General features: G+C 52.7%; 1 protein-coding gene across 3 annotated transcripts; it reads right to left on the bottom strand.

Moving 5' to 3' along the window:
* Positions 1 to 79: 79 nt before the first annotated feature.
* On the bottom strand, positions 80 to 15,209 carry Samd14 (sterile alpha motif domain containing 14). Of its 3 annotated transcripts, none has more exons than XM_087570710.1 (10): positions 14,519 to 15,209; positions 11,123 to 11,177; positions 6,203 to 6,369; positions 5,513 to 5,801; positions 4,438 to 4,525; positions 4,282 to 4,356; positions 4,042 to 4,201; positions 2,341 to 2,460; positions 2,104 to 2,259; positions 80 to 1,671 (listed from the first exon to the last, which is right to left on the bottom strand). In XM_087570710.1, exons 2-10 carry the CDS (start codon positions 11,163 to 11,165, stop codon positions 1,516 to 1,518), a joined length of 1,254 nt encoding a protein of 417 aa, XP_087426836.1. In that variant the 5' UTR covers positions 11,166 to 11,177; positions 14,519 to 15,209; the 3' UTR covers positions 80 to 1,515.
* Between the last annotated feature and the right edge of the window lie 1,869 nt (positions 15,210 to 17,078).

Here is a 17,078-nt window from a genome sequence, read left to right as displayed (position 1 = left end):
TCACAACACCTAGCACCCTATCGCCCAATGGCACTCAAGGAATCGCTTAGTCCCGTGTCCCAGACAGAAAGATCACTGGTGTGTGGTAAGTATTTATTGAAAGAAGTTGATAACCATCTTCCCCCTTCACATGCAGGTGGGCACACTTGGCTCCTGACGGCTTCAGGGACAGTCGGGCCTCCACCCTCCCCACCCAGTCTAGGAAGTACCAATGCCCCTATACCTTAGTTTCCCTCTGAGGCCCCACTCCCAGTGCAGATGACTGAGCCCAAACACAGGGCCCTGGCCTTCAGCCATTTTCCCAGGCAGGAGAGAGGGAGTTAGCATGCAGGTCCTGTCCACCCCTCCAGGAAACTGGGAGGGGTGGGGGTTTCTCATCAGAAACCTGGGCCCAGTAGTAACTGACCAGCACCCAAGAAGCTGGGTCAGCATGACACCTGGACCCTCTTATCTCTGAACACATCCTACAAAGGACACGTGCCAGTCCCATCCAGGACTGGCCCAGTCCCCCTCTGTAGCCTAGCAAACCTAAGCCAGCAGTATGTCCACTGTAGGCCTACTGAGGCACCTGGAAAGCCAACAGACCCTTTAAATCTGGCAGCCTAAAGACCATCCTTAGATCATGCCTCTTCATCATCTAGGCACTAGTGGGGAATGTCCTATGTCCCCAACAGCTCCCAATTTTTCCTGCCCTCAAAGATGGCTCAGGTACTTTCTGAAGAAGTATATTCTAGCTTTGTGAAAGGGTCAAAGACCCACTCCTGGCCCAGTGGGAGAGGAGCAGATCTGTGTGAACCTGCAGGGTAGTGAAGGGGAGGGAGGGGCAGAGGGAGGGAGGGAAGAAGGGAGGGAGGGAGGGAGGGAGAGAGAGAGAGAGAGAGAGAGAGAGAGAGAGAGAGAGAGAGAGAGAATATATGAATATGAAAATGCTCCCCCTTCTCCCCTTTGCAGTCCTTACAGAGGCCAGTTTAACCTTCCCTGCTCACTTTTCTCTCCTCTGAGGAGGTGTCTGGGAATCCACTCACAGTGCTACTGGCAGTGCCCACTGGCCTTTCTGGGGAGAATTTTCTCCCACCACACAGCCACCTTCAAGAGCTGAGGAGACACAGCTATCTCCTGTTTCCAGTCAGGTCACCCAGGCTATTCTCTAAGCCTAGGAATCCTGGCCATGGTAGGGCCTCTCCAGCTAGATCACTTCCTGCTCAGTACCACTCTAGTCAGAGGGCGGTGGTTCAGCCTGAACCAGGCTCCTCTGGGCTCCACGTTTGCTGCATTCCTGGCCTCTGCCCTCTTCATCTGCCACCTGCTTCCCCCTGGAAGCCTGCGCCAAACAAGTCCTCGAAATTGGGTTTATTACTGGGCCCTCCCCCTGGGGTCTCCCTCCAGAGGACTCAGTCCAAACAGGGTGAGAGGGGGCCATGTGCTCCAAGAACCTGGTGCCTAGACCCTGCCTTCCTGGTGAGGCCCATGCAGGTGGCTGCAAGTGTGCCGGGGTGCCAGCCCCGCCAGCCATTCCTAGCTCTTCTTGGCCTCATGCTCGCGGCGCCGCAGCTTCTCTCGCTGCCGTGCGGTCTTCTCCTGCGCCTTCCGTTCCTTCTCAGCAGCCGCTGCCAGCTCCTTCAACTTCCGCTTCACCAGTGCCCGGTCATGCGAATTGCTAAGCCCCAGGCTCTGGGAAGAAAACCAGAATGAAGGAAAGAGGCCCAGAACACTGCCCTGCAGACCCGCTGGAGTCTGCTCTATTGTATGGCCTTCGCCTAGGGATTGGGCCCTATGCTAAGAGGAATGGCATGCGAGTGGTCAGAGATGACAACTCCTGGCACAAGGCCATTTGGGACCCCATCCTTGGCTTCAGATCCTCAATCTAGGATTTCAGCCTTAGCCCGACCCCGCCCAACCTCTGAGGTCCTCGGAATGGAGAGTGACTTGTTCAAGGTCACACAAGGTGGTAACCAGGCTCTGAGAATGAATATGGGATCAGAGGCTAGACAGGGAGAGGAAATCCCAGGTCAGTCCAGGAGGTAAATCAGGGTCAGAAGGGCAGTCCCTATCCTTCAAGGCTATCTCAGATTGGCCAACCATCAACTCTGCACTCTGACCCACCTTCAGTTTGCTTCCATCCAGCTGCAGGAGCTGCGGCCCATCCACCTGCCGGGCAGCAAACTCAGCGGCATACTGTTCCAGGTTGAGGCTGTGCAGCCACTGACCCACCTGCTGGCTGGTCCAGTGTTCTACAGCAGGGAGGGACTCATCCAGAAACTGCGGTAGAGATGGGAAGAGTAAAGGGAGCCCAGCCTGTGGCCGGGTCCCCCCAGCAGGGACAAAGCCAACCTCACTCACCTCATCTGAGGACTGGGACAACGTATGGTAGGGATAGGAGCATTTGGTCTCCTGTCGAGGGTCACCGGGGATCTTGGGGCTGCTGCTGGGAGGTGTGGAGTCATCGCTCAGGGTAGATTCCTACACAGAAAAGGATGCACGGAGGAGTAAGGTCACCTCCCACCTCCAAGCCTATCACCTGACCAGATGGGGCTGAAATATTAAACTAGGCACCAGCAGCTGTTCAGTGCTCCAGGACTAGGAACGAGGCAGCCAGACAGAGCCTGCGATGACGGAAGTGACATATCAGAACCCCAGTCTAGACAACATGGTCCTAGCGTTAAGTTAGGTAGACGAATTATCAGGAATGGAGGGGGTTAGGTACTGTTTCTTGTAGGTGGTCTACCAGGATCCCTCCCCCAGGCTGGATCATGTGACCCTGTTACATAAAATCCTTCTCCTGGGCTGGAGAGATGGTTCACAAGTTAAGAGAACTGGCAGAGGTCCTGAGTTCAATTCCCAGCAACCATTCGGTGGCTCACAACCATTTATAATGAGATCTGGCGCCCTCTTCTGGCCTGCAGGCGTACATGCAGGCAGAACACTGTCTACATAATAAATATCTTTTTTTTTTTTTTTTTTTTTCCGGAGCTGGAGACCGAACGCTTGCTAGGCAAGTGCTCTACCACTGAGCTAAATCCCCAACCCCCATAATAAATATCTTTAAAAAAATTCTTCTCCTAGGCCTCTTGCATCCTGGCTGGTGGGTACACCCATTGGCCTTGGAGCTCTGTGAGGACTTGGGCTGTCTCACTGATCATGGTGTCCCCTGGGACCAGCACAAAGGGAGGAGCCGAGGAAGAATATCGGGTGGTTAAAGAAAGTTGCACATCAGAAGGGCCTCTCCCCTGAACCCCACACTTCTGATTCTCCTAAGCCCTAGCGCCATCCACAGCTGTGCACATCTGTGGGCGAGTTTTCTCTGAACCTCATTTGCTCATCTGTACAGTGCAGATAACAATGACTTCCTTGCCTACATCACAGTTAAAGTCACACACAATAGTGGGCCTTGTACCGTATAGTGGTCTTTGTGAACATAAGGAGACTTTAGTATTGATTGTGGTGATGATTCTTGTTTCCTAGGGTTTGAAGCTTTCAGAGGACTAGGTAGGGGTCCTGCTCATCCCCATATCCAAAACTTCCCACCGTGCAGATGGCCAGCTTGTAATGGTGTAGCCTCAGGCAGAAGCAAGGGTTCCTCAGATTGAGTTGGGAGGGGGTGTTAGTGTTCCCACACGAGTGCTGAGCATAGGAAGCAGAATCAACAAATGCATGAAATACAAATGGGTATGAATGCATGAGCCATGAATGAATGAAGCCAGAGAGTAGATGCAAGTCATGAGTCACTAGACGTCTCTGTGGTGGGACACTATGGGTCCCAGAAAAACCTGGGCTCCCAGTCCAAGCCACGACAAAGTATGCATGTCCTTGTCGTGAGTCTAGAAGCCAGTGCTAGGCAAGCCAGTCCTGGGGTTACACTGGGAAGGAGGGCACGGTCTTGCAGTCCCAGCACTAAGAAGGCTAAGGCAAGAGGGTTTGTCCTTCTAGGCCAGCCTGGGCTACAGAGTAAGACTGCCTCAGCAGGGAAAAAGGAAGAAGGGAGGGAAGGAAGGATGGGTGAGAAGAAAGAAGGAGAAAAAGAAAGAATAAGAAGAGGCTTACCTGGGAAGCTGACTTCTTGGGGCTGAAGCCCTCATGTTTGGGGGAACAGGTTGGAGAGGTGGTGCTCCCCGAGGAAGCAGAGCCCTTGCCGCTGTCTGTGAACCAGGAAAAGGGCAGGAATGGAGAGCCCCCTGTCCTTCCAGAGCCTTCTACAGACTCCCTGTGGAAAAAAGGATCCAGCATGTTGTGGGTGTCAGGAGAGGGTGGGAGCTGTGGGTGGGTGCCATGGGTACCTCTCACCTGCTGCCCATGGACAGGCGGTTGCTACCCTTCTCCTTCCGGCTCTTGCTGGTAGATGCTCGGCGGAGAGTGACCCTGCAAGGAGGCACCACTGTGATGCTCTGAGCCCCTCCCCCAACAGCTCCAAGGACACTGGCAATACCTGCCCCGACTCACCCCAGGTCCAGGAACTTTCTCCGAGTCTTCTTATCTAAGCCGATGGTGGGGCTGGCAGGCTCAGGGGGACTGGCATCCCGGCTGTCGTCTTTAGAAAGAGAAGGGGAGGAAAATGGCGAATGCAGTGGTGCCGCCCTGCTGCCGCTGCCCATGTGGGGTGGTAGACATTTCTTGACTAGAATTAGGCCATTTGGCTCTAGGGTTTTTCCGTAGCTGTGTAACCCAGGATAAGACACTCCAGCAGAGGTGTGCCATTTTTACAGTATCTAATGGGAGCCCCTGCTTTTGCCTTTAACATACTGTGAAAGCATTCTCCATCTGAGAGGTAGGACTTTGTGTTTGTTTTCCTCATTGTTGTTGTTTTGAGACAGGGTTTCTCTGAGTTGCCTTAGTTGTCCTGGAACTCACTCTGTAGACCAGGCTGGCCTCAAACTCAGAGATCTGCCTGCCTCTTGCCTCCTAAGTGCTGAGATTAAAGATGTGTACTGCCACCACCCAGTCCAAGGTAGGGCTAGTAATATTAATTAGTTCTTTTTTGAGATAGGGTCTCAGTGAAACCCAAGGTGTCCCGGAGCTTCTTCCTGTGTGGCCTTGGGCTTCTGATTCTCCTGTCTTCACCTCCTGAGTACTAGAAAATCAGGGTTCATGACCGTATCTGGTATTCAGCCGTGATATTCTTGCTTCCTGCATGGTAGGCATACTACTGACTTTATCTTGGCCATTTTCTAACCAGCCTTTCAATCTCGGCTCAAATGTTACCTCCTCAGGGAAGCGTTTCCAGTCAGGTGAGGACAATTAGCAACTGCATATTTCCCACATAGCTTTTATTACAGTTTGTACCTATACGTCAATTACGGGGTGATTTGGTTGTTTCTTTCCTAGGCTACACGTCTCCAGAGGCTAAGGACTGTCTCTACGCTCCGTTTGGATCCAGCGATATCTAGTATACAGTAAGCTTCTGTAAATGAAGAATGGAACCTAATGGCCTTCCATCTCCCCTGCAGCTGCCCAGCCGCTTGGCCTAGCCGCGGTTCCAATGTTCGTCGGCAGGGGGCGACGCGCCTATCGGGCTCACCTTCGCTGTGCGGCTCTGCTCGAGGGTAGCGACGCACGAAGCTGGGGGAGCTGTCGGAGGAGGGTGCGGAGCGCGGTGGCGAGCCGGAGGTGGCAGCCAGGCCCTCATGCGAGGCGGCGTTGTGCAGGGGCCGATACCGAGCGAGTGGCGAGGGCGGCGGCTCGTCCTCATCCAGACTGCGCCTCAAGCCCGGTGGCTCCAGGCAGAAAGAGCCGCCGGCTGGGGAGCCTGGGCCCGAGTGCAAAGGCGAGCGCAGCCGGTGCAGCGGGCTACCGCAGCCGTCGGTCACCTGGAAGAGAGGCAGCGGTTCAGCTCCCCCTCCTCACTTCCCAGAGGATGGAGGCCAGTTTCCCCTGTTGGCTGTATGGGAGCACTAAGGAAAGTGTTTCTTGGGGTCTGGAGAGCGGGTTTCCTCGGATTCAAAACTGGAGAGCGGATGATCACATGAAGTGAAGACATCCTACTTCATCCCACAGTTACTGGGACTTCCTGAACCCTTCTGGTCTCAGCTTCATCTGTAAAATGGGCTAACACCTTTTCCTGTATGAGAGGACTCATGAACCAGAAGTGAACTGCTAACTGACCTTTGAGAGCATGACTGTCAGATCTCCAGGGGCACATTACCCTGGGAGCGCGAGGGAGGGAGTATGATCCAGGGGTAGGGTGTGGGTGTGTGTATGTTACCCCAACCTTGCCTCCGGGCCCATCAGAGCCTTCACCGTCCTCAGCAGAGCTGGTACTGTCACGTAGCCTGGAGCGGGAAGGCCGGTGTCTCCGACCCTTGACCAGCAGCTGAGCCCTGGCTTTGTGTAAGCTGCTGTCCAGTCTGGTGGTCTCTGGTACAGCCAAGTCCAGGTCTGCAAACGGAGACCAGAGCCACCTCAGAGGGGCCACCCTGAATCAACATCCCAGACATTTAACTGGCTTTTGGGAATACCTCCCCCTGTGCCTGTAGGTTGGAATTCGAGTCTCCCACAGTTGGGCTGCTCTCCTAACCCCACCGGCTAGCACCAGCACACAGCACAGCACAGACGGTCCGCCTGTGGACATGGCTGGCCTATGTGCAGACACTCACAGAAGCAGGGGTGAAAGGAGGCACACCCACTTGGATCCTAAAGTTGTCGTAGGAGTTGGCAAGCATTGGAATGGGCAGGAAGTAGGAAGTAGAGATGGAACCTCTGGGTGGCAGGAAGTAGCTGTGGGGGCACTAGGACTAGGGGAAGAGCTGCGGAGACCAGCGGGATGAAAAGGCATCTGATGGGTTGGGGGTTTAGCTCAGCGGTAGAGCACTTGCCTAGCAAGCGCAAGGCCCTGGGTTCGGTCCCCAGCTCCGAAAAAAAAAAAAAAAGAAAAAAAGAAAAAAAGAAAAGGCATCTGACATGTACCCAATGCCACACACCTCACTATCCTCCTCAGAGCTACCTGGGCTAGGAGTGAGAGCCACAGCATCTGGGGAGGAGCATTACAGCATCTGGATGGAGACATTCAATCCTCTCTGAATGTCTCTGGGACCCCACTGCATCCTTCACACCTTCTGTCTTGCCTGCTCCTCTCTCATCTGCAGACATCCCAAAGGCACCCCTACTCAATGGCCACTTTGCCTATTCCGAGCCCAGACTCACCCACTAAATGTCAAGTCTAAGCACAGAAGCATCCGCCAGGAAACCCACAAACCAGAGCCCCCTTGTGCTTCAGCCAAACACCACCCATCAGAGCCCTGCATGGTGGTGCATGTGGGTCAAATCACATGCCAGGGCAAGCAAGTTCCAGGACAGCCAGGGCTACAAATTTCTCTCTCTCTCTCTTTCCCTTTCCCTCTCCCTCTCTCTCTCCCTCCCTCCCCTCTCCTTCTCCCCTCCTTTCCCTTTCCCCCTCCCCCTCTCTCCCTCTCTCTCCCTCTCTTTGTCTCTCTCTCTCTCCTTTCCTCCCTCCCTCCTTCCCTCATAGGCTTGCTTTAATCAGACATCTTGTCCACTAGTCTAATGGTCTATCTACCCAAGTAACTCAGGTTGGTTAGCTCTCAGCTACCCTTCTCCCCTCAGCCCTCCTAAATCCTGTTCCATGAGCAGGTCATAAGGTGCATTGTGCTTTTTCTCTCTACTTCTGAGGATGTCTGAGGGTGTTGTTATTGTTGTTGTTGTTAATAATAATAATAATAATTATGCCATGTGTACATGGTGGAGGGCCGCATATACATTAGAATGCAGATAGCCTCCTCACAGTTCAGAAGAGGGTGTCGGACCCCCAGCAGGTGGAGTTACAGGCTGTCGTGAGTTGCCGGATGGTGGGCACTAGGAACTGAAATTGGGTCCTGTACAAGAGCATTGCCTACTCGAAACTGCCCTCTCTACAGCCTATGCTCTTAAGTTTTGTCAGGGAAGTACTGTTTACGAATGCGCACACACATGAATACGCGTGCACATACAGAGAGGAGCAGGGGAGGGGGAGGGAAGAAGAGAGGTCTAGATGTCTGCCATCTCCTGCCTCCTCTCCTCTTTCCCACTTATCGGATTTTTAACACAGCAGCCAGTGTGATCCTGATTCAATGTGTCAGCTCTGTCAGTCCCATGCTCAGAACCCTCTCATGCAGAATCAGAGCCAGAGTCCCCGAGTGGCCTTCTAAGTTCAGTCTGTGCCTCACTTCCATCCTCATGGGGATCCAGCCTGCACCTCAAAGCCTTTGCACACATGACACCCCTGCATAAACTCCAAAGGACCATTCCTGTTGCTTCCTGTATCGTGTGCCACTCTCTGGCATCCTGAATGTCTTCCTCGTTTACGCTTTTTGCATCTATTTAACTGTTGACTCCGTAAGGACAGAGTTTTCTGTCTGTGACTAGTGCATGACAGGTGCCTAGTGAATACTCTTTTAAGGGAAGAAAAAGGGCCTGATGGTGGCCCACACGCCTTTAATACCAGTACCCAGGAAGCAGAGGCAGGCAGATCCCTAAGTTCGAGGCCAGCCTGGTCTGTGGAGTGAGTTTCAGGAAAGCCAGGGCTACAGAGAGAAGCCCTGTTTCAAAAAGCAAATGAGACCCAACAACAGAGAGAAAAAGGAAACGAGCACATGAGGAACTATCCTGAACGGATGAGGAGACAACATCCGACAACATCCGCCAGGGCTACTGCCTCTGATCTGGTAGGCGGGCTGTGGCCTGGCTGGCCGCCACACAAGCTGGGCTTGTAAACAAAGCCAGAAGAAGGTTTTCTAAGGAGAGGGTATGGTACAGCTCTGGGTGTGAGGTGTTAAAGAAAAGCCTGATTGAAGAAGGAAGCAGGCTCAGAGACCATGGCAACTGTCCAGGGTGTGGTGAGGGGCTGGGAGGCAACAGCTACTGTCAAGATTGCTCTTTTGGATCCAGATGTGACTCCCTTTCGTTCTGAAGAACTTCCCGGTGCCCCTGAAAGCAGCCAGGAGCCAGTAATAGCTCACACTGCTCTAAGTGCCTCACAATTACCGGTCATTGAAACCTCCTACAATCTAGGAGGATGGGACTTGGGATCCCCAGGGCAGCCTTAATTTGCCCAAGAGCATAGAGCTGGCAAGAGCTAGCTAGGGTCAAAGACAGGCAGTCTGACTTGTTTGGAGGCAGCAGACAGATCAGCTCTGACCTTTCTGAACAGAGAAGGAGGCAAGAATGACTCTAAGCTGTCATTTACTGGGTGGAGAAACTAAACTCAGACAAGAGAGGTTTGATCAGCTGTGTGGAGGAAGTCAACGTGGTATCCCGGTCCCCTGGCCCCTGGGTCAGTGTTCTGACCTCCTCTCTGCTCCAAACACTCAGCTAGTATCCAGCCATGTGCACCTGGGTAATGGGTCATTGGGTCACATAGCAAAATGGGTATCAGCCACAGTGTAGAGTGCTAAGGCTCTCCTGAGGGCTTGGGGGTACAAGGCAAGGTAGGGCAGGTCTCACCAGGGCCCCTCAAACCCTTTTTCCATCTGTTTTCTTCCTTGCCTCCCCCTTTGGGTTCTGGGCAGTGGGAGAGATGAATATTTTATTGTCTTCGTATGAGGAAGCACTCCAGGCAGCGCCCAGCTACCTCAGCAGACAGGAGAAAAACAAGCAAGGATCATCGAGGAGCCTGGGACAGAGGAGAAAGAAAAGCCCCCCTCCCACCAAGGCAAGCTCACCTCTGTGGACCTGCCAAGGTTAGGCTGGAACCGTGAAGAGCCAGCCTCAGAGATAAGGAAGTGGTGGTGGGGGCTGTGTAGAGGCTGTGGTGGGGAACAGTGTTCCCAAAGAGACTGAGGTAACAATACTGGCAGGGACTAGGACCAGTGGTGATGGCAGGAGGGAAGAGGGAAAGGCAGAGATGGGAGGAAGCAGGAGAAGCCGGAGCCTTGTGGCATCCCATGGGTAGGAGCCCCTTGGAATTGTACCCAGGAATCATCTACTCAAATCAAGCTGGGGTAGCAGGGACAGCTTTTCCACATCACAGCCACACAGCCTGCAGACAGCTCTGCCCTGGTGGGGTGATCTCTCAAAATGGCAGTGTGTACACAGACAACAGAGAATGCTGAGGGCATGGAGGTCTCTCTCTCTCTCTCTCTCTCTCTCTCTCTCTCTCTCTGTGTGTGTGTGTGTGTTTGTGTGTGTGTGTGTGTGTGTGTGTAGGATGAGGCACTGACTGTATATATGTGACTTGGAGAAAATGTATGGTGTCTGAACTGGAGTATACAGAGGTTTAGTGCAGTGACTAGGGACTGGGAGCCAGGTATTCTAGGGTTCCCAATTCTACCACTAATTATTCATTCATTCATTCATTCATTCATATTTATTCATATATATGTATAAGTGTATGCATAGAAGTCAGAGGTTGGTGGCCTTGATCCCTCTCCACCTGGGTTTTTGAGATGGGGTCTCTCACTGAACCTAGAGGTAACTGATATGGCTACACTGGCCGTCCATAAAGCCCCGGGGAACCCCTTCCGTTCTCCAGCACTAGGGTTCCAAGTGTGCACTGCTCAGCCTTTTTTTTTTTTATTTTTGGACAGGATTTTTCTATGTAGGCTGTCCCAGAACTCTCTATGTAGATCAGACTGGCCTTGAACCCAGAGTTTGCCTCTGCTCCTCAAGTACGGGAATTAAGGGCATGTGCCACCACATACACAGCGGATGCCCAGTTTCTAAGTGGGTATTTGGGATGGAACTCAAGCTTTCATGCTATTCAAAAAATATATTATTATAACTAGTGTGTGCGTGCGCGGGTATGAGCATGAAGTATGATATGGGTGTGCATGCCAGAGCGCACATGTGGAGGTCGGAGGATAACTCTGTGGAGTTGAGTCTCTCCTTTCACCTTCATATGAGCAGAACTGAATTTGGGTTGCACAGCTAACACCTTTAATGGCTGCGCCACCTCACTGGGCTCCACGGGATCTTTAAAGCAGGTCACAGCAGCATGTGCCCCTTTACACCCCTTGTCTGTACGCCCAACGTTATTTTGAAAATTAAATGACACACTACATGTGAGGTCACTCGCTCACCATGTACTGAAGAACCCTAAGCGCCCTGTCTGCCCTTCCCCCACGCAATGGCCACTAGACTTGAAGGAAGGGCTCCACGGCTAAGTCTATTGCTAGACACAGAGTCACACAGAACTTACCAAAAACTTCATCCACAGGTTCTCGAAGCTTTGAGGAAGCCATGACTCAAGAGAGCTGGGAAGGACAAAAAAAAAAAAAAGGAGAGAGAGAGAGAGGGAGGGAGAGAGAGAGAGAGAGAGAGAGAGAGAGAGAGAGAGAGATATCGTGGATTAATGGCTCTAGTTGACTGTGGCAGAAATGAGTCAATAGCTTTTAACTTCCCGCCCATCCATTGTTTTCCTTTCCTTAGCACTCTTCCTCTGGCCCTTGGAAGAGAAGCCTGTGGGGGCTGAGGCAGGAGACATACATAATCAGGAAAGCCACAGCAAAGCCAATCAGGACATAGCCAGCTTCTGTGAACTGGGAGCAGTCCCTGCATTGCATAAGGCCCTCCAATCACAGGCATCCCCTAAAAGCCTCCATCACCATCAACTGTCCAACATCAAATCTAGAAGTCATAGAAATGATTAAACCCAGATCTCTCGTTTTATACCAAAACAGAAGAGGGAGTGGCTGGCCCAAGATCTCGAGGCAGTTAATAGCAAATCCAGATTTAAAACCCAGGTTCTTCCATCCATTTACCTACCCATGTTTTTATCTATCTGCTTGCCTACTCTCTCTCTCTCCCTTCCTCTCTCCATCCCTCCCACTGTGTATCCTATCCTCCCAGCATCTACTATGCCTGCGCCTCTACCCATCTTTGTATCTATCAGTTCTTCCTCTGTCGCCTGTCACCAGGACCCTCGCCACCTGCTGTTTTGAACTATTCAGGAAGCCAGCCCCACCAGCAGGGCCACTCAGTGTTTCAGACAGAACCACAGTCCCCATCGTTCTTGACTTGCAGATGGATCAGGACACAGCAGAACAATCTCTAAAGCATTCAGAACGTTCTGGGAAGGAGTGTGGACAGACGGAGTTGTACTGTTCAGGTTTTGATATTTGGTTTGTGGTTGGAAGCAAGAAGAGTGGGCAGGTAAGGAAGGGAAGCAGGGGAAATGCATCAGAAACAGCACACCACGGGCAGGCTTCCTAACAGGCATAGAAGGATAAGAAGAGAGGGATGGCTCACGGTAGGGAGACACTGAACAGCTGAGACATAATCTCTGGTTACTTCTAATACCCTGGTGCCTAGGAGAAGGGCAGGGCACTGGACCAGACCACATGCTCTCTAGATCTCCTGTCGTTGCACAGACATTTTCTGTGAGCTGCTAGGCCTGGCATCATCTCGGTATCCCCACTTTACAGGTGTGAACATTAATATGCAAGCACTAAGAGGTAGATGTTGACCCCTGACTCCTGTTTCTCAGCTCTATCCTGGGGGCATGATCTGCAGTTCTGGCCCTGCTCATGAGGAAAGGGTACTCTCAGGAGAGGGTTGGGGTAAAGGGAGGGAGAACTGGTCTGCACTAGCTAGGATTAAGGCGAGCATTAAAACCACCTCCACTAGGCTAGAGGGATGCTTGGAGCGGAGCCAAACAATGCCATATGGGAGAGGTCAAGGATATCTCATCAAGGGACCCCTTTGCTGTTCTTGAACTCTGGGGACTAAGAGTCCCCTGAATATCTAGAATATTCTCTCCAGACCTGAGAGGCCAGACGAAGGTAGGTTGGTCCTCAACAGGAACTATATCTCATCATTGGGTTGCAAAGCTTTCTCTGGTTGGGATCCAGCTGTCCCTTCTCCAGTTCTCCATCCTAGGTTGCCACCCCTGTTTGTCTAAAGCTATCTCTCCCGAGAAATGGAGACCTTTTCGGACTTTACTGCTTTCCTGTGGCTGATGAGCGAGCCATGTGCCCTCCCTTCAGCCTGGAGACTCAGGATAGTAGCTGCTTCTCCTCCCAGAATGGCTGCTCTCTGCAGACCACCGTGGTGACACCTCCTCTCTAAAACAGAGCAGGCCAGCCCACGTTCTTTCCTGATGGTCCCAATCCAGGGGTGAAGGCCTGTTGTGCACTAAGGTCTATTTTAGCCCCCTTGGGTAGACTAGGGCCTCCAGCTCAGATTCTCAGCTCATCCTGATTCATCACAAACTGCTTTCTTCATCTCTGTCTTTAACAGCCAGCTCCCAGAACTGTGTGTGTGTGTTGGGGGGGGGGGGCTTCCTGCACTATCCCATGTAAAACTCCATGGATGCATAATGTCCAGGTCGCCTGCCTCTGTCACCCAACTCTCTCCTCCCTAAAACGCAGCCTTGGGAAATCAGATACCCACCTGTACCCCTCTTCCCACTTCTGCTCACACACTTACTACACAAGGAGGCAAATGAACCTGTTCCCTCGGACAACCTTTGGGCTCCCTTGTCACCAGACCACTCCCTTCCCCAACAGCTACCAATTCCTGGAGGACCACTAGTGACCTCTGACCTTTCTCTGGGAAAAGAAAAGGCAGGTGAGTTCCAAGCTACCTGGTGCCCAAGGGAAGGAGAAAAAAAAAACAAAAAACAAAAAACAAAACAAAAAAAAAGGTATACAACCTGGGGATGAAACAGAAGGAGAACTAGCAGATTCAGAGGTAGAGATTGGCAGTGTCCACAGGGAGCTGAGATCAAGAAAGAATAGATCCAGGAGGCTCAGGGAAAGCAGCTGGGTAGCCCTGCCACTCCACCATGGGGTGAGAGAAAGGAACAGAATGTCTGCCCCACAGCAAGAGGGGAGAGGGGACCCCAAGTAAGGAGGAGGGAGAGAGAGTCAGAGACACAGAGAGACAGAGAGAGACATAGACAGAGACACAGAGAAAGAGAGACAGAGACAGAGACAGAGACACAGAGAAAGAGAGACAGAGACAGAGACAAAGACAGAGACAGAGACGCACACAGCTGATAAGTCCAAGAAGTGGTTGACATGCAGGCTGGCATTGGGGAGACAGTTGTATAGCTAAGGAGCCGAGCCCCTCCCATGCCCTCAGTCTTCAGCCAGCCCCAGGCTTGGAGCAGTCCGCAGGAGTTTGACAGCTAGTCCAAGCGTCGTCCTAGAAGATGGGGTTGGTGGACAGGGCACCTACTCCTATCAGACAGAGTCCCTTCTCACTAATCTCCCTCAGAGGGTAGAACAGTTTCTTCAACCCACAGGTCTAACTGCCGGATACGAAGGAGTTAAGGCTTCTCCCCCTGCCCCCACACCAGTTTTTCTTCTTTATTTCTTCATTCTTTCTTTTTCCTCTCTCTCTCTCTCTCTCTCTCTCTCTCTCTCTCTCTCTCTCTCTCTCTCTCTCTCTCAAATTAATTTCCTCAGGCGGGAGAAAAGGGATTAGGGACACAAACCCTATTTCTGTCCCCTCCCCGCAACCCAGTCCAGTGAGGTCTCCCTAGGGACAGAGAAAGAAAGGCCCTTGTGGCTTAGATCCATTTAGCCTTCCTGAGGGTCCCACCTTGAGTCCAGTAGTCTCTGGCTACGCTTCCCTTTCCACCCTAGGGGACCCGGCCCCTCACCTCCAGCATCCGTCAGGAACCCCTCAGGCCCATGGTGTTGGGGCGAATGCCGGGCAGGAGAGGGGAGGACTTTCACCCCGGTCGCGGGGGGCTCCGGGCTGGCTGGAGTCGCTCCATCCCAGGGTGTTGTGGGGGATCCGCGGGGAGAGTCCCGGAGCCGGAAAGAATGGAGAGGCGAGGTGTGTAGGGATGCAGGGAGAAGGTCTGCGGGAAGCAGGAGGTGCGGGCGGGGCTGGACCGGGAAACCTGACGGGAGGATGCTCCGTGTGTGCGTGCGTGTGCGTGTGTGTGTGTGTGTGCGTGTGTGTGTGTACGTGTGTGTGTGTGTGTGTGAAAGAGAGAGAGAGAGAGAGAGAGAGAGCGCCTGAGAGACTGAGAGCCACCTCCTGCCCCGCCCCCGCCAAGCCTCGGGGGTCTCGGACCCTCGCGCCACCGGCCGATTTGTGCTGCGTCGCAGTGGCTAGGTCCGTGGGGGTCGCCCGGGATAAGGCGATGGGGGGCGGGGGCGCTTGTGGGGAGGCCGGGCGCCCCGGAGACAAAGAGCGGTAGGGAAGGAGGGAAGAGGAGGGCGGGAGGGGCGGAGGCAGCAAGGACCGAGGGGAGGAGGCGGCGGGTGCCCGCGGCCGGGCCGGGGATCCCAATTGCCGCTACTTCTCGGACCGCGGGAGTCGCGGCGCTTGGGAGTCTGCGCGCGAGTGGCAGGGAAGCAACCGGGGATGCGGTCCCGCCTCAGGACGCACGGGGCTTTCCATCTCCTCTGCAGGGTCTGTGAGGGCTTCTGATTCTCTTTTATTCAACAAGCATCTGCGGAGCGGCCAACCTGGGGCGCTGAAGCAGAAGGGGACCGCGGTTGAACAGAACAGACGTGGTCCAGTGCAGTCAGGATTAAGCCAAGTGGGACTTGCCAAGCCTGAGAGCTGTGGGTCCAGGAGCGGGAAAGACATTAAGTTCTGGAGGGGGCGTGCACCCGAGGCACTGGAGTAGGGCACAAGGAGGATTCCTAGAGATGTGTGGCTACTCCTGTTGCCCAAGCTATGGGAGACTTACTCGTGGGCACTGCAGGGTGGATGGACCAGCAGAAAAAATTGAGGTTGTAGGGTTGACAGTGCATTCTACTACTTCCTCCTTCCCCCCCATAAAAAGGTTAACCGAGGAGGGAGGTGTTCCAACATAAATTTTAGGAAGACTCGTTGGGCATCCCTGCAGAGGGTAGCCGGAAGTCTGGGCGCTGGCTTCAAGGAATTGCTGAATGATGACAGCCATAAGCATGAAGATTAAAGATCAGGCCGAAAGCTATTCTGGCTACAGAATTGAAGACATAGACAGGATTTGGAGCCGGCTGGACAAAGAATTGAGAGAAGGAGGGGTCTAGACTGGCTGCGGGTCTTGGCTGGGGGCCTGGCAGTTCTGGTGCTAGGGGTGGGAGGTGGAGTGGATGAGCTCAGACTTGGACCTGGTGAGCCAGAGATGGTGGCAGGTCAGTGGTGGTGGGTGTGATCATCAGCTAGGTACCATGTAGCAATCTTGGAGTATGCCCAGGCACTTCTCAGATTCTTTAAGATCATCCTCCCCATAAATCTCTAAGTTAGGGGCTTCTCGAGTCCTCTTAGATGCCCAGACCACACGCTCATAAAAAGAAAACGACTTGTTTAGGAGAAAGTGGTGACCTTGGAGAAAGCCCAGGAGTAGTAGAGTCTGGATAGTTGGAGTACTCCGAATGGCTTGTGGGACTGGGCCACTGCCAAGGGCCCGTGGGCAGTAGCATGTTGAGCCAAAAGTTCCTAAGAACTGTGAGTGGGGACAGCATCAACGGGGCTCAGAACATCCCAGAGCTGGAGGGCCTCAGGATACATTGAGATTCTGCTGAAAGTCTGGTTAGACTGTAGGTCCACATGGAGAAGATGATGATTCTAGCCACCACTTGAGCAGACAGATACTCTCTAGGGCAATGTGTCCAATCTTTCTAATACTGTAACCTTTTAATACAGTTTAATACACCTTGTGGTGTGGTGACTCCCCCAACCATAAAATTATTTCTGTTGCTACTTCATAACTATAATTTTGCTACTGTTATGAATCGTAGTCTAAATATGTTTTCAGATGTTCTTAAGTGATCCCTGGGAAAGGGGTTGCGGTCCACGGGTTGAGAACTGCTGCTCTAGGGTCATTATAGGGTGTGTGTGTGTGTGTGTGTGTGTGTGTGTGTGTGTGTGTGTGTGTGTGTTCAATGCTAGAATGGAACCCCTTTCCTAAACAGGCCTAAGGTGCTGAGATATTGAGGAAAAGCTACCTCCACTGCAGCAAATGCTTGACTTACGGCATCTCTAACCAAGCTCCCTCAGCTCAGTAAATGATTATTTACTTCGGTCGATGGAATTAATATGACAAACCACAATCTCCCCAAACCACTTGGCAGACCCTCAAATGAACCCATTTCATGGGTAAGTCACAGCTCAGGGCTAAGGAACTCCCAGAAGAGAATATACAAGGTGCGAGCCATAGAACGCTCTCAATACTTCCACACGAAGTAACCATTCGACCGTTCCTT

This window comes from Rattus norvegicus, chromosome 10 (assembly GCF_021556685.1).
Source record: "Rattus norvegicus strain SHRSP/BbbUtx chromosome 10, alternate assembly SHRSP_T2T, whole genome shotgun sequence".
NCBI lineage: Eukaryota > Metazoa > Chordata > Mammalia > Rodentia > Muridae > Rattus > Rattus norvegicus.
The sequence above is the reverse complement of the archived record's forward strand: the minus strand, read 5'-3'. Positions and strand labels throughout refer to the sequence as shown.

What these genes read in the sequence shown, in the direction of transcription:
- Samd14 (XM_087570709.1), bottom strand. Translation starts at nt 11,165, where the DNA reads ATGGCTTCCTCAAAGCTTCGAGAACCTGTGGATGAAGTTTTTG. An exon ending in ACCTGTGGATGAAGTTTTTG is followed by an intron (nt 6,370 to 11,122) that starts GTAAGTTCTGTG and finishes CTCCGTTTGCAG; the next exon opens with ACCTGGACTTGGCTGTACCA. An exon ending in AGAAAGTTCCTGGACCTGGG is followed by an intron (nt 4,357 to 4,437) that starts GTGAGTCGGGGC and finishes GCCTCCTTGCAG; the next exon opens with GGTCACTCTCCGCCGAGCAT.